The sequence below is a fragment of the Dendrobium catenatum genome, unplaced genomic scaffold (genome assembly GCF_001605985.2).
Source record: "Dendrobium catenatum unplaced genomic scaffold, ASM160598v2 fragScaff_scaffold_1022, whole genome shotgun sequence".
Classification (NCBI taxonomy): Eukaryota; Viridiplantae; Streptophyta; class Magnoliopsida; order Asparagales; family Orchidaceae; genus Dendrobium; species Dendrobium catenatum.
In genome coordinates this window covers 2,767,890-2,790,104 of record NW_021319484.1, presented here as the reverse complement: position 1 = coordinate 2,790,104, position 22,215 = coordinate 2,767,890, and the positions used below count along the sequence as shown (strand labels likewise).

Genomic DNA, 22,215 nt, shown 5'->3' with positions numbered 1-22,215 from the left:
AAATCAAAGGACCAATGCTTATTTGAATGCTTCAAAGAATTAATTAGATGACTACATAATATTAGAATATTAAATTCTTATAGTCAAATCGAGCAGCTTTACGAGACCAAACAAAAAAGCCCAATCACTCACTTTAGTCATCACTAAAGTACTTAAATGTTTAATAAATATTCTAGAATCAAGGGAATCAGTATGGGCCATTGATGAAACACTCTGAAATTGCCCTGAATTTTCTTCATATTTAGAAAGCATGTCACGCCTTAAAAATTATAAATAGACAGCATTCTTCACATAAAGAGGAAAAGAATAAAAGGAGGATGAAGAAGGAGAGAACTCTGAGGCTTGAAGAATACTGGCGCTCCACCTCGGCACCATTACCGATAAATCCTTGCCACCAAACCACCATTGATACACTTACGACTGATGGTTGTCATCAAACCTCCATTCAATCATCACCATTGGCTCTCTAGTTGACCTCTACCACTTACTGATTCTGATCCTTCCGACAGCCATTATCAGTTAGCTCGATCCATTTAATCACCATCGCCCGACTATGATCATTCTGACCTCGATCACTAGCCAACCATAATCCCTCCAATCATTGTCACTTGAATATGATCCTTCAAATCACTATTGCCCGCCGATTACGATTGTAATAACTGAAATATGTGAAATAAATTTATTTAAAAAAATATGAAAATTTTAAAGTAAAGCGCTTTGACGCTAATCTGGTAAGCGTTGCAGTGATAAGCCATGAAAAAGGGAAAGAAGAGAGAGGGGGGAAAAGGTAATTGGATCATATTTGTCATCCATTCTTATTACAGCTTTTGCCTATTCACTGTAAAATTTAAAAAATCATTTTTTTAATTTACCTTGTAAAATTTAATAATATTATTGTCAAAATATATTTACAATCTATATCTATTATATACAAAAAAGTTATATAGTAGAAATATGATAAATTAGGACAAAATATTTTTTATCAATTTAGGAGAAGAAATTCATCAAACTCAAAATCATTAAAAACAAAAAGTAGATTTTGTTTACTTACAACAATTATGTGAAATCTCTGAATATTTTTTATGAACGAAAAAAGATCCAAATGCCCTAATCTCCGCTCCCTCTCTTCTTCCTCTTCCCTTCTATCTTTCTTCCTCAACAAGTCACACAAATGGAGATGGTTGAGTGGGTGTTTTAGGCATTAGGCTTAGGATTTAATATAAATAAAAACTCAATTAGTGGCCTAAAGCCACAAAGCCGGTATTTCATGTCAAATCTAGAATTACTATAAAACAAAGCAACAAGCGTCATTGAAGCAAATTTTGGCACTGCAGTTTTCAACGCTGCCATGCTTTAGTTCAAACACATTTTATTTTTTCACATTCTAGCATTTGTATTCAAGCTTAATCATTAATATAGCGAGCTTTTAAAGTTTGTTAACAGCCAGCTTAGAAATTCAGCTAATTAACAGATAAAAAAATTAGAAATCACTTATTAGCAATCGGCACAATATATAGCCGTTAAATGTCCCTATTCTTGCTTTAAAATTCATTAGAAGACAATGATCAAAACTATCTCGCGACTCTAATCGTCATCTTCCTCCTCGAAGTTGGAATATTCAGATAAGACCTCATCATCCTCCTCATCTTCTGCTGCACTCTCACTACTCTCTACATACACAGCTCTGGTTCTGTTCTCCCTCTTCGGCCTCGCCTTTGCAACAGAATCCTCACGCTGTGCTTCATCAGAAGTTCCAAGAGAAGAATTTTCACTGCTGCTACCATTGATTCCAGACTTGTCTAAGAACGAGCCGCTCTTCTTGTTGAAGGGAGATGGCCTAATCTTCCTCACTTTCTTCTCTGGAGAGTCGACAGCATTTGTTGCAGGCGGCAAAAGTTCAGAAATGAGCTTCTGTGCCAATAATGGTTTGATCTGTCCCTCTCTTTTCTTCGTTGTGATCGTTGCTTTGGCCTTCGTAGCATTTGCTGGCTTTCTTCCTCCACCAGCTCCTTTCTTCCCTTTAGGGACCTTGCTGTTTTCAAAATCTTCATCATCGGTATCCTCATCAGACACAACTGTCATGGCTTTCCTTGCAGCTGCAGCTCTCTTCTTTGGTCCTTCTTTAGCTGCAGCAGCCTCCGGCATAGTTTCAGTCTCCATGGCTGTAAAAAAATTTGAATTTTAGGCTTTTCTTGATAACAATATTTGAGTACTGTGAGCCAAGATCATACCAAGCCTTTCTGGGGAAGAATCAAGATTGTATGCTTCCAGTCTTTCTTTGAGTGCAACTAAATCTTCATCTTCATCGCTTTCAACAGAAACAGGCTTCAAAAATGACATGTAATGTGTAGTTTAGCTCAAAGGAGTAGTGAATGACATATCTTACAAAAGAGAATGAAATTACTACTAGGAGCAAACCTGAGATTTAGATTTATTTTGGAGCCTTTTAGGTTTATTCTTAGTTACCTCTTGAACAGTTTCTGCAATTAGGTATTCCAACGTTACTAAGATAAACCATGAGATAACTTGATAATACAAGAAATGGTATTTGTAAAGTAATACCAGAATCAATTGCAATTGGTTCAGTAGCTGCAGAAGGCTTCGTGTTGTTCTTCCTTGGCTTCTTTGGTGCTTGTTTAGCAGCCGCAGCACCACCATTACCTGCTTTTGCCTTGATTTTTTTCCTCGTTACTTCAGCTTCAGCATCTTGTCTTTCTAGATTCTGTTCAAGATGCAGGAAATATCATTAATTTAACATATGACGATAAATGGGGTAAGATAAGATGACCTAAATAGTAATATAGGAATAAATAAAGACATGGTAAAGGATTTGAAAGCATTGGTGAAGGACTCACATCTAGCTCTTTATCTAGAGCATCTAAATCTTTGATCCATAGTGAACTAGGTGAGGAACCCCTCAATTCCTTCACATCATTTTCAAATTTCTCCTTCTCAGAGCAAAGTTCCTGAACCTTTTCCCAGGTCAAGGTTCCTATAGCCAAGGAGAGTAGGTAGTCATAATCACTCGGCTTCACTCCACCTTTAACTACTTCTGTAGTCTCCTCGGATTCTTCAGTTTCTGGTGTGGCTCCAGCTATAGCTACATCAACGCCCTTAGTTTTCTTTGGGAATGGAGTGAACCCTTTCTCTTGTAGCTCAAGGAACAATTCTGCCCTCTTCCTGTTGTTAACTATGATCTGACCTTTAACAACACCAAGAATGAACCTAACTTTGTTGTCCAGCTTTAACAGGTCCAACTCAAGATTATCCAGCAAAGCTTTCTGCACAAATTTGGCACAAATTATCCTCATTTGCATGTGAATCCGTTATTGAGTTGTTAAACTATTTAATGCCATCTTACCTTCCTTTTCTCATAATATGTAATCCTTAGATGGAAAAACTCCTCAAGAACTGTAAAGTTGATTAAGAGTTAGGAACATTTATAGCACATAAAATGACATAACATGAGGATAAATACTCACTTTGTTCTGGTGTATCATATTTCTTAATGACTCCCTTGTGGTCAAAAAGATGCATATTGCTAGTGCTGATAGTAGTAGAAAGTTTAAACTTTTTCTCAAGTCCCTCTTGCTTTGCCATTATCAAGTTCTGGTCGGACAATGTAACCTCAAAATGCACAGTGGTGTCATCATTGTATTCTCTATAGTCCTACAAGATTATTATTGCTTAGCAAGGCATAATGATGCTCATCCAAAATGATTCAATATATCAGAACTAGTTTTTTTTACCTTAATAAATGGCTCCTTAACTTTATCAGTTCCTGTCACCAATGATTCCAGAAATTCCTTGTAGTCCTGAGTCCATCTTCGAACTGGAAGCTCAGTTATTGTTAAAGTGTTGCTGTCACTCTCCTCTATGATGCCAGTGACAGTGTAGGTAGCGCAAGCTTCCTTCACTGCTGTTTTCTCAATTAGGCCCTGATTGTATTAGGAGAAAAAAAATGTCATTCTAGATATTTTCTGAAGAAAACCTCAACTTATGCTTATGAAAAAATGTCATCTTTACCTTGAAACCGCGATACCATGGATCCATTGGTAACATTGGCTCATCATTAAGCAAACGCCTTAAATTTTTTACAATATCTCTTGGATTATAATTAGGAATGTAAGAGCTCCAACCAGTACCAATTCCCTCACTCCCATTTACTAAGACCATGGGAATAATTGGAACATACCTGCAGGTTAATTGTAGTTTAAATTGGATACACTGAAGCTTCGTTTGGGACGGCTTTCTTATTGCTTCATAAAGTAATGTTTTAGCTAAAAAATTTTAATTTTTGAATTATAAAGCTGCAGTAAAAAAGCCGCCCCAAACAAAGCATAAGCCTATGACAAATCAATTGATAATAAATAAATAAATACCAGGCGGGTTCAATTGATTGCCCATCCTCACTCATATAGTCAAGAATAAGATCATCTTCCTTGGGAAACAAGAACCTGGTCATGGGTGACAACTTCGTGTAAATATACCTGGCACTAGCATGGTCCTTGCCTCCCTGAATGCATATACAAGAGAAAAGAATATATCAAAATTTATATAATAAACTAAAAATAACATAGATAAAATATATGAACCATCTGATGAAGTTTTATACTTGGTGCCGAGTTCCAAATTGCCCATTTGGCTGCAGAAGATTGATATTATTGCTACCTACGAAATCTTGGGCCATTCCAATTATAGTACTGGCAAGACTTTGTTCGCCATGATGGTAAGCTGAATGCTCAGAAACATAACCTGAAAATTGAGAAATCTGCAAATAGTCGAGATTTAGTCAACTTTAATGAATTTGAATATGAATAAACCATATTTATTTAACTGTTCTGTTTTCTGACCTTTGCTTCCTTGACAAAGTTCCTTTTGAAGGAGCAAAATAGAATCTTTCTTTGGCCAGGTTTTAAACCATCAACCATGGATGGAATAGACCGCTGCAAGTCTGCCATGGAGAATAATATCAGCTCCTTGTTGACAAAGTCACTATAGCTAATAAGTTTTTCGTTCTGATCCAGGTAAGTTCCAGGCTGCAGTTATAGGAAAGTAAATTTCAAAGTCTGAGAAAGTTAAAAGTTTTTATGTAATGGCAAAGAAAGACTATATCCTATTACTTCAAATTGCCGCAGCCAATTTTTCCTGGCTTCAATTTTCTTTTTGCTGAATGCAAGTTCTATAGCTTCTCCGTCCTGTTCATCAAACCATACAAAATCTTTCTTGTGCTTTTGAAGATCTTGGAAGTACTCCTTTCCTTCTTTGGATGTGCTAGTTCCCAACCCCTATGACCGTTATAATTAGAAAACCATTACAAACTGTAAAAATTTCCATGACAGTACAGGATTAAAGATTAACGACGCATGGAAAAGCAGACCTTATAGTACTTTATAGACCAGCCACTTGCATTGCCACCCAAACTTTCTTTCCAAGATTCATACTCAGGCATAGTGTAAAAAGACAAGACCTTACCTGTTCTGTAAGTTGCCTGAAACATCAAAAATAAAAATGTAGCAATATCATTTTTTACATATTTCAAAGCTCCAAATCAGATTTTCATAAAATGTATAGGCTTACCTTCACAATCGGTGTTATGAACTCTACCAAGAACGAGGGGATTTTAAGCAGTGAAGGCCAAAATGAGTGTATAAAGTTAATCAAGAGCCCCTTAATGTGAGAGCCATCATGATCCTGAAATTGCAAAATAAGAATGCTAGATTAGAAATGTTAAATCATTCACATATCTGCAGACAGAAGGCATAAATTATCAGTTCATGTTGAACCTGATCTGTCATTATCATGAGATGACCATATCGTAAACCCTTGACACTTTCATACTCTTTCCCTTGCTGCAACCCTAGAATTTGCTTTATATTCTGGATTTCAGCATTCTCCATTATCTGTTTATGACTTGCTTCTCGAACATTCAGCAATTTACCTCTCAGAGGAAACACACCATAGTTGTTTCGACCAACAACTGAGATACCAGCCATCTGTTACAGGTAAGACAGAGAAATGAGATAATTTTCCCCGAAAAATACTAGCCTATGAGGACAATTTCTCTCATGAAAGAGGATATAATTTCAATTGGTTTAATAATCATGAAACACTTACAGCAAGAGCCTTGGCTGAATCTCCTTCAGTCAAGATTAATGTGCATTTCTCTGAATTCTTTCCTCCAGCATCATTAGCGTCATCGAGCTTCACAATGCCAGAGATTTTCTGCCTTTTTGTTCCATCTGTCTTCTTCAATTCCTTATTCTGCTTGAAATCAGCCCATGAGAGAAGACTTTCCACAATTCCTGATTTAGCCACTGCAAAAAGAGAAATTTAAATTCGTTAAGTGCTGAACCAGATAATTTAACATCGCAATATAAACAATTACCCTTCTTGAGAAATTCTTGTGAAAGATCGCACTTTGACCCGAAGCTTCCTTGACGAGTGGTCAATGTTTCCTTAGTTTGCGAGTCAAATGCAGGGTTGTCAATGAGGCAATTGACAAAGACCCAAAGATGATTCTTCACATTATGTGGCCTGAGGTTTGCATTCTTGTTCTTTTTGTTCACAATGCTCATCACATGACTAGCAATTTGGCTGGTGACATACTCAACGTGTGTACCTCCCTTAATAGTGTTAATGGAATTAACAAAGCTCACCTGATGAATGGAAACCAAAACAAAATCATGATCTATTGAACTTTTGTTACTACAATTGATAAACAGGCATTTAAAGTTCATGAAGTGTTCTTTCAAGAAACCTGTTGAAACTGCCCATCAGTGAGGCTTACACATATCTCCCACCGATCATTGACTTTCTCAGCAATCCTAAATCAAATTACACAAAATTCTGATTTTGTTTAAGTTGAGAAGAATTTAACCGTAAATGAAAATCTTAGATCTTTTCAAACCTTGGAAGGGGCTCGGGTCTAGATTTGGAAGCAGATTGGAGGTAAAGGTTCACGTAATCAGCAAAAGTTTTAACAGGTAATCGTTTCCCGTTCAACTCAACCTTCACAGTCTTACCCAATGTTCCAGCTAGATCAACAACCCTCTTTTTCATCAGTGCAACCACATCTTCTTCAAGATGGTCCATATTGAACTTCAGCAGGTCCGGCTTGAACGTAACCTTAGTCCAGTTCTCTCCTTCCTTGCATTTGGTAATGGAGGGCTGGGATTTGGTTCCCATGTTTCCGGTGAACACCTATATTGGAGAACTCATTTGAAAGAATGTCATGAGAAACAATTGGCATCCTGAACCAGTACTTGGACTGTAAATCTTGGTAATTTATTTATAACAAAGATCAGCATTGTTACAAAGCTAAAGTCCTAAATATGATATAAATGGATTTAAAGTTCTACATCACTCGTTGCAGTAAATTACATAAGGCTTCATTTGGGATGGCTTTCTTACTGCTTCTTAGGTCAAAGATTTTAATTTTTGTACTAAAAAGCTGTATTAATAAGCAATAAGAAAGCCGTCTTAAATGAAGCCTAAGCCTTCATTTGGGACGACCTTCTTACTGCTTCTTAAAATAACAGTAGAAAGAAAGTCATTCCAAACGAAACCAAAATCAAACAAAACACAATCTAAATAACACTATACTTCATATAAAAGCAAAACAAACAGCCACATACATTTCAATTTCAGCAGAACTTCACGGATTCAAATCAACCATAATCGAGGGCTATCATGTAACGGATTCTTAATATATATTATTGAGTGCTTAATTCCAGGAGGGGAATTTCAGCACATTCTATGATCAGCACATGCCAAAATTATTAATTCAAACATAATTAATAACTGACAAATTATTGTTTACCCTTGTTCCCTTTATTTGATTGCTACAACCCTGCAATCCATGAATTTTCTTTAGTTTTGCATCGCCTCGACATTTGTACATTGGGATTGCTTCTTTTCTCTTTTATCAATCGCCCAAGAAAATGAAATTTTGATTTTCTATGGAAGACTTTCTGCTCCTCTAATTCATATGGAATGAATTGAAAAGTATGGGTAATCTTGCCAAAATCTATAAAACAAGGGCATTAAGAATACAGAGCTGCATATTCAGCAATATCTAAAGCCTAACTCCCAAAATCTGAAAGCCGGAACCATCTTCATATCAACGTTCTCCGAAACTCTGATAAAAGAACGTCTCAAGAAGATGATTAGCATAAACCCTAACCCAGAGGGTGAACCATCGTTTTATTAAAGTCTCATAAAAGAAATCTCAAGAAGATTGAGATCACAAATCCTAAACAGTCCGATATCCTCAGAACTAACAAAGAATTCACAAGAACTCAAATTACATAAAAAAGAAAAAAAATAAGCTGATTCTTTGACGGAAAACCCCAAATTAGAATGAAACTGTGCATCAAAATGAACAAGAATGAAATCAGCCGACAAAAAATAATCCCAAAAAGTCACCTGCTTGTACTTCTTTTGCCTCTTCCCATCTGCCGTCTGGATGATAAACTCAGTTGAGAAGATATTGGTCAGCTTCGCACCGTACCCGTTCCTACCACCAGTGGTCTTCTTGACGTTATCGTCGTAGTTGCTGCTTGTGAGGAGGTGTCCAAAAATCATCTCCGGTACGTAGACCCCCTCTTCCTGGTGGATCTCGACCGGAACACCATCACCATTGTTGTAGATGCTAATGCAGACGGCCTCGGCATCAATGTCGACCTTGAGGGAGTCCATAGATGGATCCCTCTGCTTGTTGTCGGCAGCATTAACCAATATCTCGTCAAAGATCTTGTAGAGCCCGGGCACATAGGTCACGGGTCGGTGAACCATCTCCTCATTCTCGTAGACCCATAGAGTCTGGGTATGCTTCTCCACCGAGCCAATATAGGTGTCAGGGCGGAGGAGAATGTGCTCGAGCTGCGTCTTCTTCTGGTACATCTCCTCGATCGTTTTCTTGCCGTTGGCGGCTGTGTCTGCGATGCCATAGGCGGAGTTGTGCACGGTGCTGCACTGAAGAGGGAGCTTCTTCACGGCGGCCATGGCGTGTGTAAGAGAGACACGGAGATTGTGTCAAGAAGGCTAAAGGCCGAGCGTCGAAATGAAGAACTTGCGAGATTTGTTTGTTTGTTTCGACGTTTGTTTCGACGTTTTTCCTCCGTTTTCCTCTTTTTTGTCAGTTTGAAACGGAAAACACAGCACTGAACCTGTTTGGACGTGAGGCGGACTTTTTTTAAAACTCCATTATTTTATTGTTTTATTTATGGTAATTAAACTCAATTAAAATACATTGACTACACAAATTTTGTGACACTTTTCATATAAGAGGTAATTAAGGCTTCGTTTGGGATAATTTTTTTATTACTTACTAAAACGGCTTTCTAGTACAAAGATTTCTTGATTCAAGAAACCTGTATACTAAAAAATTGTTTTAGAAAGTAGTAAGAAAATTGTCCCAAACCAAATCTAATTTGAGGTGGCTCATTTGCTCATAATATGCTCGTGAGCCAATATTTATAAGACAAGTTTTATTTATTTTAGCAAGTCCCTTATTGACCTATCAACTATCGAACTAATTCATTTTCAAAATATGATACAAATTATTACAAATATTGAATTCTTAATGTTTTATTAAATTTACAAAAGTTATGAAAATTCTGATTCCAGTATTTCTCTCTCCTAATTTCTAATTATCTCTCCTTAATTTCTCTCTTTTTTTTTGAATGAATATTTTGCTCAGTACTTAAGCTTCTTCTTTTGTCCTCAAGTGAAGCTTTGGCTGATCAAACTCGACTTATTTACACCAATAATTAAGGTTTCGTTTGGTATGATTTTTTTAAATATTTTTTAAAGTAGTTTTTTTTTCCTTTTTTTTTGGAAACAGTGTATCCACCCATCGCCACCCCCGAAAGACTGCTTGGTGGCGTGATTAATCATCGACTGACCTAGAAGAGACATCCACCCCAGAAACCTCCTGACCCACACTTTGTTGGACCCCACTTAAGAGCGCTGCCGCTCGAGGAGAATCGAGCATGGGTTGGGAGATTCCCAACCGTACCCACCAACCAAGCTAAACAATGGTGGGTTTAAAGTTGTTTTTTAGTAAAAAAATTTCTAGTTCAAGAAATTTTTGTACCAAAAAACTGCTTTAGAAAGCTATCGATCCCAAGTGAATCCTAAGACTTCATTTGAGATAATTTTTTTTATTTCTTTCAAAAATAATTTTGTAATAATTTTTTTAAATAATGACAAAAAACTATCCAAAATAAAGCCTAAAATTAATCCCACTTGCCTAAGAAATAGTGCTAAGAATGTCAACAATAGAGACAACACTACCTCAACCATAGCGAATTAAGCATCTCTCTTTATGCAAGTCGTTTTAAAATGTCAATTAGTATAGCCATCAAAGTTAAAATGTTCGTCATTGTCCCTCCAATAATTTGAGCATCTATGGACAATTATATCGCCACATTATGGCATCTTTAGAGCTGGGGCTAAGTAATACCACAGATTTGAAGTCACACTTTGTAAGTCTGAAGAATATCCGAAGAAACACTCAGTAAAGATGAATGGGAATCTAAGGATGACTAATTATTGCAGCTGTGATGTAACTTTTTCGTAGAATGAGCAAATACATGGATAAAACTCACGAAGGGGCCTATACATTAATAACAATAAAATGGATACACGACCTATCATGGACAAAAACCAAGAATACAATACAAAAAAACTGCAAAGAAGAAACAACAAGCAGTAGAAAAGGCAAAAGTCAGTCGGGCTCAGTCATTGACAAGAAGCTTTTTATCACTAGCCAGAAGTTAGGCAAGGACCATCCAGAGGAGATACAATAAGTTGAATTGAGCTTGAGTTGGCCTTTAACTCGATCTTGAGTCGATGTAATTTAAGCTTAGCTTGACTAAGCATATAATTAGCTCAAATTTGACTTGGGTTTCATTTGGGACAGCTTTTAGCCATTATTTTTTCATTACTTTTATTAAATTGTTGTGCTAGAAAGTTGCTTTTGAAGGCATTAAGAAAATAGTCCCAAACAAAACCTGAATGTGGCTTTGAGATTAATGAATATATTCGAATATTAGTTAAGTAATGATAGACTTAAGTAGATCATTACAAAAACTTTCATATAAAATTTAAATTAATTTTTTTTTTGTAGTGCGTTTTTATTTAACTAAAATGCTCTTAATGAGCATACTCAATGAGTCATCGAGTTGAATCAAGTACAACTTAAAATCAAGCTTAAATATCAAATGAGCTTTAAACATAACTCGTGTGCCAGTTTGACTCACACCTCAGTATTATTATTATTAGAGAGAGAGAGAGAGAGATGGAAGAGAGAGAGAGAGAGAGAGAGAGAGAGAGAGAGAGTGAGTGATGGAGAAAGAAAGAGTGGATATATTAATCAAAGTCTCTTTCTTAATTAGTCTTTCTATCACTCTCTTATTGCTTAATAATATTATTTGCTAGAAGAGTCGAAAATGACAATACTTATCCTCTGTAAAAGATTTAATTTTATAAATGAGTTGTTAATAATGATATATCATCAATTATTACTTGCATAACTTCTCCTTAAGCAATCATGTTTTGATAGATTTGATTTATAAAGAAAAACTTATATGAACAGTGAATGGCTTAGGCTTCAATAATTGCTTGAATGATTGCTTCTTAAAGTTGTTCAAAATGGAGTCTAAGTCATTCACTGTTCATATACTATTATGAATGTTAATATAAAAGAACAAAAATTGATCCTTATATATTAACACTTTTTTTACGTGGAAAATCAGAAAGGGAAAAAATAATTGGATCTGACCCAGTTGAAAAATCCATTATATAGTGGGTGATACAAGAATCCTTCTTTCTCATCGTTAAAGAAGACATCATTTAAACAAACATCTGATTTTTCTCTAAGGGAGATTATGTAAATCAGGTGTCCACAGAGTGACAATTAACATCAAACAACAAAGTTTGATTTTTTAAATAGGGAAAATAGAAAGTAGAACTTCACTAGAGGAAAGATATACCCAACATCAAAGTTAAATATTGTTAGTATTCTGATTTGTCATGATTTCTGATGCCAATTGTTAGTGGCAATGGTGGTTATCAGCGATAATAACTGGTGGTGGTCGTTGGCGGCGATGTTTGGAAAATATAAGAGAGCTCTCTCTCTAGTTCTCTCTCTTTTTCCCCTTCTCCCAGATAAAGAATGAGGACCTTTTTATATATTTTTTAAAATGACATGCTCCATACATATGAAGAAGATTTCCTCAATCATAAAGCATTCATTAAATATTTAAATGTCTTAATGATGTTAGAATTAAGAGATCTTGGGCTCGTTACCCGATTTGATTATAAGAATGTACGTCTAATTTAAATATCATTTAGTCATCCAATTAATGCTCTAAAACTTCTAAATATATTTTAAGGCCTTGTTCAAGCTTCATTGGACTAGGATTGGACTGATTTTGTTGTCTTTGGGTTCATCTTGTCGAGACGTTCAGTTTGGCTATTAGTTTGTTGAGATTTGAATTCTGATGGCCTCAAATTGAATTTTGAAAATTTCCAATTCAAATATACCTCAAAATTTGAGCCTGATCAAAGTGATTTTTTGTGAGTTATCAGTTGACCCCCTTTTTTCAGATGTCAAAGCTTGCAGAGTTTGAAAATATATACTTGAGTTTTCCAAAATATTGAAGATTAAAATTTTTGGATAATTATGAGGCTTGACAATTCCCTAGATGTCAACATGGAACTTCCCTTTGGACTGTAAACTAAGTAAAATATCCTTAATTATGATTATAACCTTTTATAAAATTAGCACATTAGTTGGAGCACAAATTATTAAATTTTTTTTTTCTCAAAATCTTCAAATTGCCTTAAATTTAATCATAAAAGCTTCATTGGGCTTTGAAATTGTCATAATTGAGTTCAAAATATTGAAAGATGACCCCAAGGACTAAAAAAATATTGGAATAAGCTTGTCCAGGTTTGCAATGGGGACTGAACTTATCTAGGCTGGTTTGGCCTGCTGGACGATTGGCCGGCCACCTGCTGCCAGCAACAGCGTTGGGGACATACCCACTCTTCTTTTGCTCAGGTAACTGGTGATGAACGCGCCAGACCCATTTGACCCCCTTAGGGGGAGAAGAGAGAAAACTAGAGAAAGTTTTCTTGCATTTTTCAACGATCGACACCGACAACTATCACCATCTATTGCCGTTGCAACCACCATCATCACAAATGATCCATATTAGAAAAATCAGATTATGTTGTTGGGTATTAATTGTCCCTTTGTGAACACTTAATTTCGTAATATTTTGTTCAAATGACGTCTTCTTTAACGGTGAAGAAAGGAGGATTCTTGTATCACTCACTGTATAATGGATTTTTCAACTGAGCAAAACCCAATGATTTTTTTCCTTTCCAATTTTTTCACGTAAAAAAAATTTGATTTTACTACTTTTATTTGTGTACCTACAACTCTGAGACGTAAAATATATATTATACCGACTTAAATTTTTTATCATGCAATCATTCTTCTCAAGTGAGAGATATCAATATCAATTATCTCAGTCCCCTTAAATGAAAACTTTTTAAAATAATCAAGTATCATGTACTTAGAGTGGACTAATCATATCGTTAAAATAATCAATTTTCATGTACAAAGAGTCAACTCAATCATGTTGTTAAAATACACAAATCTCATTTACTAAGAGTCGACTCAATCACATTGTTCCATTATTGGAGTTACTTTCTCTTAAGCATTGCTTTGTGGTGATAGAACATGACGATATAAATGTAGAGTTACAGATCAGATCAACATCTTTGATATTATTTGTTGGACAATATGAACCATAATACGACTATATAGCACCGTTCAAATTATTTTTTTAATCCAAAAATATAAGCTTGTGAATGAGAGCCAATTACTTACTATTTCTAGTAGGGGTGTCAATTCAGGTCGACGGGTCAGATTCGGGTCGAACCTGAGTTGACCCGGATCTAAACGGGTCAACCCAAATCCGACCCTTTTTCTGCAAACGGGTCAGACATTTCAACCCGAACCCGACCCGCGCGGGTTGCCGGGTTGACCCGACCCGACCCATGATGCAGAGGGCAGAGTCCCGAGTTCATGACAGCCGAGTTCGGACGGAGTCCACAGGACCGCGAGTGCGGACGAAGTCTGCGGGACAGCGCGTGCGGATGGAGTCTGCAGGACTGCGCGAGCTCGAGGCGCGAGCTGACAGGTTGAACAGGCGGGCTGGCGGAGTTAGCATGAGAGTGCGAGACCGCGCGAGCGCGGCAGCGGGCGACGTCGCAAGTGCGGGCGAAAACCGGGATAGACTAGACTTTCGGGTCAGTGTCAGGCTGATTTCGGTTTCTCGGGTCAACCCAAACCCGACCTGTTTTTGAAACGGGTCAACACGATCCATTTGCTAAAAGGATCAACCCGAATCGGATTTTTTCGGGTCGGGTTTCGGGTCGGGTCAAAAATTGACACCCCTTATTTCTACTTCAATTTTTATTTATTTATTTGATATCAAGTGGCTCAAAATATCTTTATAGTTCAAATATATTTGATTTTCAGTAGGCTTAGCTTTGGATACTTAATTCTATAATATTTGTTAGCTATATTTATGCCTTTAAATGGTATGATTAAGCATCATTTTAGTGGCTATATGTTTTTAGACTAAAAATACATTTTTACACATTTTTTAGTCCAAATTTCTCAAAATGTGACTTTTCCTTATGCATGTGGCTAAAGATAGTTTTGTCCTTCATGCACTTCATGATTTCAATTCATTAATGATTTATGTATGATAAACTGCTGCTCTTAGTATTTTTTGTATATCTTATTCTCTCATTCATGTACTTTAGCATTTCAATTTATTATTTATTTATGTATGATAAATGGCGATGGACCTGCAATATTATGAAAATAATATACAACAAATTTAAAAATGACATATTTTCTCTACTTGCTTAACAGGTCATACACAAATTGTAAATAATTCTAGGTTCCTCCAAAATTCAGTTAAATGAATTAAAACATATGAGCATAATGATCAGTTCTTCAGTTTTTTAATTAAGAAAATATTCCATTACAGTACAATCTGCAACTCAACCAAAGATACCTAATTTATTGTCAGCCTTATCCTGGATACTAGCAGTACCTGAACTTCCAGTAGATCACTACTTGCAGTTCCATGGCTATTGAGATACCTCAGCTTCAAACCTACATGAGAACGACAAACAAAGCTGAGATATCTGCATGAATGGATAAATTAATAAGAAAATGTCAAAAATACCATGAAATGAGCTTCTTCAAGCTTTGATTCCATTGGCCTGAGCTGCTTTATTCAGTTTCCTTGCAAATGTTCCAGCTACCAGCAGTGGAAAAGCAATTGTTGCGTCACAGTGAACCTGTTAGATTCAGAAAAGCATGTTTCTATGACGATTTATGATAGAATTCAAGCCTCTGAATTTGCATTTTATAAAGGAAAAATCATACTAACAACAAAGTACTTTTATTATAATTCCATTGATCCTCGTGCGAGCAAAATCTAACTGTATCTATTTAAATGTGTTGATTAATCATACCTTAGCAGTTTTGGCGGAGCCTTTGATCTTTCCCCATGACACAGCTTCATCTGGCCGGGCTCCAGAATCACTACCGTCGAATTCCTGAGCTGTATTGATGAACACAGCATAATCTGTACCGTTTCGTAGCATGTTAGCGTTACAGATATGATGCTTTGGAACCCCTCCTCCGAGTATTATGACACCAGTCTTCCTTGGGCTTGCATTTACTGCTTCCTCGTCCATTGCTCTCACATCTGCATGCATAAATTTGTATATCACTTGAAAATATTATATCACATGATTTAGTGTATGTTTTGGTTTTGATGGTTTAAGAATGTGGTTCGTATATCAATCTTGTTTTTAGAAAAATGTGGAACTCAGTGGCTCCAAAGAATATTTATGTTTTCACTAGGAGTAATTACTTAAAGGTTTGATGCAGATGGATGAGAAATTAAGAAAGAAAGGCTTTTAAATTACCTCTAAATGTTAATGTTATTTTCATATGGAGAACATTGAGCATGTTTTTGTTAATGGCCCGATTGTTGTTAAAGTTTGGTATGTTATGGATGTCGCTATGGGGGTTAATATGACTTATCATATTACTTCTTGTCTTAATATTCTTGAGCATTTGTATCATCAAAGGGGTGCTGGTCATATTCCTTCTCTCATTCCTCATATGATTTTTTTGATTTTTATGGAAGGAACAAAGCAATTGTAAACACCAAGGTATTAAGATGAGTTTTTATCATATTATTTTTGCCTTGAATTAAGGACAAAGTTCACCAACTTGTCTCCACTAAAGTTCTTCCCAAGCATTTTAGAGGTAGCAAAAGATGGACTTCTTTTTTTCACATCACTTTTGATACTCCCAACAATTTAGCCTTTACTAAGATTGTGTACTAGTGTAAATCGTCTATGGGTTAATTCAAATTAAATATTATTGGTGCTCTTAATTATAAAATTGGGGCTGGTTGTGGGGGTTTAATTAGATATTATCTTGATGCTCTTGTGTTTTCCTTCTTGCGTTCATGTTGTCAAGGTTATTGTGGTTGAGGCAACAACTCTTTTGCTCGGGATGCAAATTCTACAAAGATCATAATATTCATAACATATGGTTTGAGTCGGATTCTCTTATGTTGGTTAATATAGTGTCTGCTAGCAATTGCTTTAATGCGAGTCTTTTTTTTACTTAGTCAAGAAAATCAAGGCTCTTCTTACGCGATTTGATTATGTTATTACTCATATTTGACGTGAGGGGAATATGTGTGCTAACTGGTTTGCAAAAAAAGGTATTGGTTGCTCTTCTACTGAAATCTACTATAATGAAAATGGCCTCAATGCTCTGAAAGGCCTTATAAGGATGGACAAGCTTGGTTTACCTTATTTTTGTAAAATTTGAGATTTTCTTTTTGTTTTGGTTTCATTGGTCATCATATATTTTGCTCTTTTGACCTGTGTTCTGAGGCTGTCTCTGGGTCCTTTCCTTGGTCTTTGTCACTTCTAGCATTGTCGAGGTTGCAGGGGCTGGTTTTGGTTGTCTGGATAGTGCTCTTTTAGTGTCTGTGGAGACTTCTTTATGGTATTTTATTAGTATTGCTAGCTAGCTAGCCTGGGTGTTTTATAGTTTGTGTTGTTGATTGATGCCTTTTTGTATCTCAATTGGACTCATTTCTTGTTATGATGTTAGGTTTTTTGGTGTGGCTGTTTGTGCTCTTCAAGCTCTTAGTATGCTCCTTTTTGTTTGCTCTGTTATTTTAGGATAAGTGGTTCTCGCCTGTTTGCCTTCATTATTATGTTTGTTTATTATGTACTCCATTTGGTTTTGTTGATCCTTACTTTGCACTCCATTTTTGTGCTCTTGCTTGCTCTTTTCATTTGGTGTTGCAGTTGTCCTGAGCTTTGTGGGTATCCTTTTTTTCTACTCTAGTTTACTGCCTTTATTTGGCAAATCTACTTCATGGATGTTGATGCTGGTAGCGTTTTTGTTGCTCACCATTTTTTGGGTGTTGGCCCCTAGCCACCTTAGATTTTTCTTAGGCTTTTTTACTTGTACTTAGATGGGGTCTTAGGCTAGCTCTAGGTTTTATTTTCTTTTTGATGCAACTCTTCTAAGCATTAGCCAGCTAAAGATTCCTTTTAAATACTTGTACTTTTTTTTTTATATTAACATGCAAGTCCGTTAGTGAATTTTAATAATAAATAAATAAAAAGTGAAATAGCAGCATAATGAAAACACAAAAAAATGTTACATGGAAAATTGAAACAGAAAAAAATTATGAGGTTTAACCTAGTTGAAAAAATTTTACTAATATATTTCTTATGTTACAACTGATATACTTCATGTATTGTAATAAGGAAAAGCATTGATATAATGTATTAAACATAAACTATAAATGATGAATTTCATTGCGGAAATTGGAAGAGTCTTAAGATAATGGATCTATCATTTAGAGATTGTTTGTGATGTGTATATTCATTCACCTTTGAACAAAGAAAATTAAAGACAAAAAATTTAGTATAAATTTTGATAATGATGTTGAGAGTTGGGGTTGATGTTGACACGTGCATTGAGTTTATTGATGATGGTGTGCATCTATATTATGAATGACAACAAGTGTCGACCTTGATGTTAATGCCATGCAACAATCTTATAAATGTTGGCATGCGTCCGCAACATGCCTGTAATATTTCGTACTCGGGGTTTCGTCGTGAAGAAATCAAAGAAGGCGAGGAAGACAAAGAAGACGGTCAGGTTATGGAAGTCGAACGATCCAAATCTTGTGAAGATGGAAAGCTCTTTCCCGTCTTTTGGTATCATGAAAGACAAAGGATTTAGGGATATTTTGTCGTTGGCTTCGTCTCCATAAATTAGAGAAGAGAGAGAGGAGGGAGACTGAGAGAACTTAAGCAACGAACGTGAGAACATGCGAACAACTGAGAGAGAGAAGAGTTATGCTTTGGGAGGTTGAACGAGCAAGGCAAGCATAGGAGATTGAGTGAGAGGTAAGATTTGCTTTTAATATTATTAGGAAAATTTATATTTTAAATAGAAAAAATATATATAATTTTATCATTAATCATTTTTAATGATCAGGACCCACTGATCGGGTGATTATGTTGCAAAATTACATCATTATATTACGGTCATTGTCAGAGCCTATATGTTCCCCAACGGCTTCAAATCATTGAGCAATGAATCAATATGATATAATCGATAGGGCACAAAACCCTTTGTTAGATAAGGTGGATTCAAGTTTGTCCCCTTAGATAAATATTCACCCTAGATCTGCAAGGTACCATTGGACGAAGCAACCCATGACTGCCGACAAGGATAATTCTGTCAGGTTGGGTCAACTACCCCCTCTAAGTAGACCAGGGACTATTATGGCTCGGGACGATGGAACCATGAGATTTTTATCAAGCTCATCATCACGGCCCCCACCATCCACTTTAAGTGCAATATGGTAAAATTTTCAATTATAAATATTAAATTCTCACATAGCAAACCCATACTTCTACTATACATCAGATATCATGTATTCCTACGTATTTACTTGACAACTAGCCTTAATCAAAAGTTATCTCTCTTGATTGGGAGGGGTAATAAACTATAGGGGCTTGCGCCTATAGAAAACAGAATTCAAATCATAAAGTCCTCACAAAATGAGGGCGAAATCTCTGGGTAGTGTCTTATTTCAAATCCAATATGCCTTATGAAAATTTGCATTGAACTTAAGTGTTAAAACTCTCCTCGAAGACCTAATAAAGAAAGAAAGGGAGGTCCACAAAAAATTCAGGGCGTAAATTTTTGGAGCCCATTTATTTTTATGGAGTCTTATTAATGAATATCATATTCACTACTAACTTTCTATGGTGGCTTCTCTATAAGCATGCCTTAGTGACCCCTCCATAGTACGTACACTCATGGGGGCCTTTCAAATGAAAAAGTAAAGCATAATAATCATTTTAAAGAAAAAACTAATTACTCGAAAAAAAAAAGATCTCTAATTACCCCCACTATAGATTTTATATCTTGATTCTTCTATTAAATCTATTATACATGCATGATAGATTGAAATGAATGCAAGAGAATTGCATCATTTAGGACAAAAATTCCTTTAAAAAAAAAATAGTGAGAGTAAGCTAATCTTATCCCTTGACAATTTGACTTAGATAAGGCATCAATAAGGAAAGAATAATTAAGTTTATCAAAGCTCCTAGAAGAGTAAAAGTCTATAAAGCAATAGATAAACTAATCTAACTATGTTCATAAGATCTTAATAAGGTTATTAACAGAGGAGCAACTTCAAACGTGCAGTAAAATAGCACTTTTCTAAGAACTAATGGATCTAAACCCTAATGCTTGTCCCTCCTATATATGCACATAATCTCTAAAGTCAAACCTAAATGACCTTCACCTTCTAGATCTTGTGTTGACTGAGATGATTGCTTGTTGGTTTTTTAGTATGGTGGATATATTTTCTCTTATGTTGTTTTGTCTCGGTAGCGAGTGGAAAAGGGCAATGGTTTTTGACAAGTTGAGCATGGTTAGAATCTCGAGCATACCAGTCTCGCGGGAGATGGTGCGAGCAGTTTGGTGAGGTTTGGGCAGCAGGCTGTCCAGTTAGGCGCTGACAGCAGGTAGCCCACCCGGCTCAACAGAATTTGTGATTTTTTTGTTTTGGCTAAAATTCTGCTTCAAATCCTTGAAAAATATCTGCAACAGATTTTTTCGCAACAAATAATTTTACGACACTACTTTTTTTTACGTCGGATTATATTCCGCTTTAAATCATATTTTATAACTGATTTTTCTTATTTTGTGATGGATTTGTTCACCGCAAAAAAAATAATTTTTTTGTAGTGTTTATTTTTATTCTTTTTAATCTATAATATCACGTGACAGAAGACTAAATATGTACCGTTTGTTATTTTTTGCAGTGATTTACATGCAAAATAAATTAATCATGAAACTTAATATATATATATAAACTAATATGTTTTAGTAATAAGTGGAATAAATATATCATGTTTTTTTTTTTAATTTCAATTTGTTTTATTTTTGAACCGGTACTATATTGTTCCATAAAATCTATATAGTTCAGTTTTTTTTTCTTTTGTTGTGAATTATCATAGATGCTCTCCGACAAAAAAATATAGAACTAATAAAATGAAGTCTTAGGTTTCGTTTGGGACAACTTTTTTACTGCTTCTTAAAGCAATTTTTTAATAAAAAAAAATTAAAATTTTGTACTAAAAAACTGCTTTAAGAAGAAGCAGTAAGAAAGTCGTCACAAATAAAGCCTTAGTTATGCTGCACAAAAAGCACGGTAAGCACCTTGAACCAGATCTATAATAAGGCCAGGATTGCGCAATGAATGGAGGTAAAGCATGTCCCCTATGGAACCATCAGTGAGTGCAGGGCAGAACACCGGTATGCCATTCTGAAACCAAAAAAAGAAGAAGGAAAATTTGATTAAAATCATAGAAATATATATATATCTTCCTCACATTAAAATATATATTTTTTATTTATAGCTTATTTAGAATAATTTTTTGTACTAATTTATTTTTCATACTGTGACCATAATTTCTATTTGACTACAACTTTTTTACTATTTTAAAGAAAATTTTATACTAAAAAGATTTTGTTACAATAGCTTTCAAAAAAGTTACTTCCCTAGAATAACTTTACAAATTACAATCATCTTTATAAAAAGTTATAATCGTCTCAAATAGACTCTTAGTATAATTTATATGACTGATGTAATTTTTTTTTTGTTCAGAGCAACAACATACGAGAAATTATTCTGTGCGGAGACCGGACACAGAACGCCATCCGGAGACTGTCCAGAATGCGACACATCAATCTGCGGTACCGAGCACAGGGGTGGACGTGGCGTGGCACATTCGGGCTGGTCACCGGACGACGTTCAGCATCCACACAGAATTATTAATCCAAACATACAAAGAGTTTGTCTATTAGGTATATTTCAATTCACTAACTGTATTTGATATATTTTAAAATTCAAGTAAAAGTACTTTCTGGCTGAAATCTCTTATTTTAGACAAGAAGAATGGCTAAATTTAGGGGACAAGGGGACAAACATTAGAGATAAGGAGTCAGATAATTAATAAATAAACTAGTTTAAAGAATGACTCATTAATTAACTATTTTGTAAAGGCAACTAATGCAGCAGAAATTAAAAATAAATGCTCATGCTAATAATACTGAAGAAGTGAAGATGAAGAAAGGTAGATAGCTCTATTGGTTTACCTTAGACGCCCAATACAAATATGAACTTTCATTGTTTATCTCTTTTCCCAAGCGAGCAATCACCTTTGAAGGTGTCCAATGCATTTTCTACAAAATTCAAAAAAATAATTAAAAAAAATTGTTAGCATACAAAGAAGAAAAGTTAATTAAAATAATCACATCTCAATAAACATAATTTCACATTTAGGTTTCATTTGTGACAGTTTTTTTAGTGTTTTTTAAAGTAGCTTTTTAGAACAAAAATTTTTATGCTAAAAAGCTGCTCTAGAAAGCAGTAAGAAAGATGTCACAAACGAAGCCTTAAAGCTAAATAATCTTAAACAAACTCACAGTTAAGAAAATTATAGTTTCGTTTGTGAGAGCTTTTGGTCACTCTTTTT

General features: G+C 35.3%; 2 protein-coding genes across 2 annotated transcripts in view; both read right to left on the bottom strand.

The window, feature by feature from the left end:
* Positions 1-1,386: 1,386 nt before the first annotated feature.
* LOC110107676 (DNA topoisomerase 2) lies at positions 1,387-9,098 on the bottom strand. Its single transcript, XM_020837995.2, has 21 exons — positions 8,428-9,098; positions 6,911-7,203; positions 6,761-6,827; positions 6,389-6,659; positions 6,118-6,317; positions 5,787-5,996; positions 5,581-5,694; positions 5,381-5,491; positions 5,124-5,288; positions 4,854-5,039; positions 4,616-4,771; positions 4,383-4,516; positions 4,027-4,195; positions 3,750-3,938; positions 3,483-3,669; positions 3,362-3,411; positions 2,856-3,281; positions 2,563-2,722; positions 2,419-2,480; positions 2,232-2,325; positions 1,387-2,162 (listed from the first exon to the last, which is right to left on the bottom strand). The coding sequence occupies exons 1-21, from the start codon at positions 9,004-9,006 to the stop codon at positions 1,585-1,587; spliced, it is 4,401 nt and encodes a 1,466-aa protein (XP_020693654.1). The 5' UTR covers positions 9,007-9,098; the 3' UTR covers positions 1,387-1,584.
* Positions 9,099-14,999: 5,901 nt separating this feature from the next.
* LOC110107690 (deoxyhypusine synthase-like) overlaps positions 15,000-22,215 on the bottom strand; it is an 11,454-nt gene continuing 4,238 nt past the window's right edge. Inside the window, exons 4-8 of the mRNA XM_020838023.2 lie at positions 21,836-21,922; positions 20,897-21,002; positions 15,577-15,812; positions 15,285-15,399; positions 15,000-15,211 (exon numbers count right to left, since the gene is read on the bottom strand). Of these exons, the coding sequence (XP_020693682.1) occupies positions 15,301-15,399; positions 15,577-15,812; positions 20,897-21,002; positions 21,836-21,922 (528 nt within the window). The 3' untranslated portion in view covers positions 15,000-15,211; positions 15,285-15,300. The remainder of the gene's footprint in view (positions 15,212-15,284; positions 15,400-15,576; positions 15,813-20,896; positions 21,003-21,835; positions 21,923-22,215) is intronic.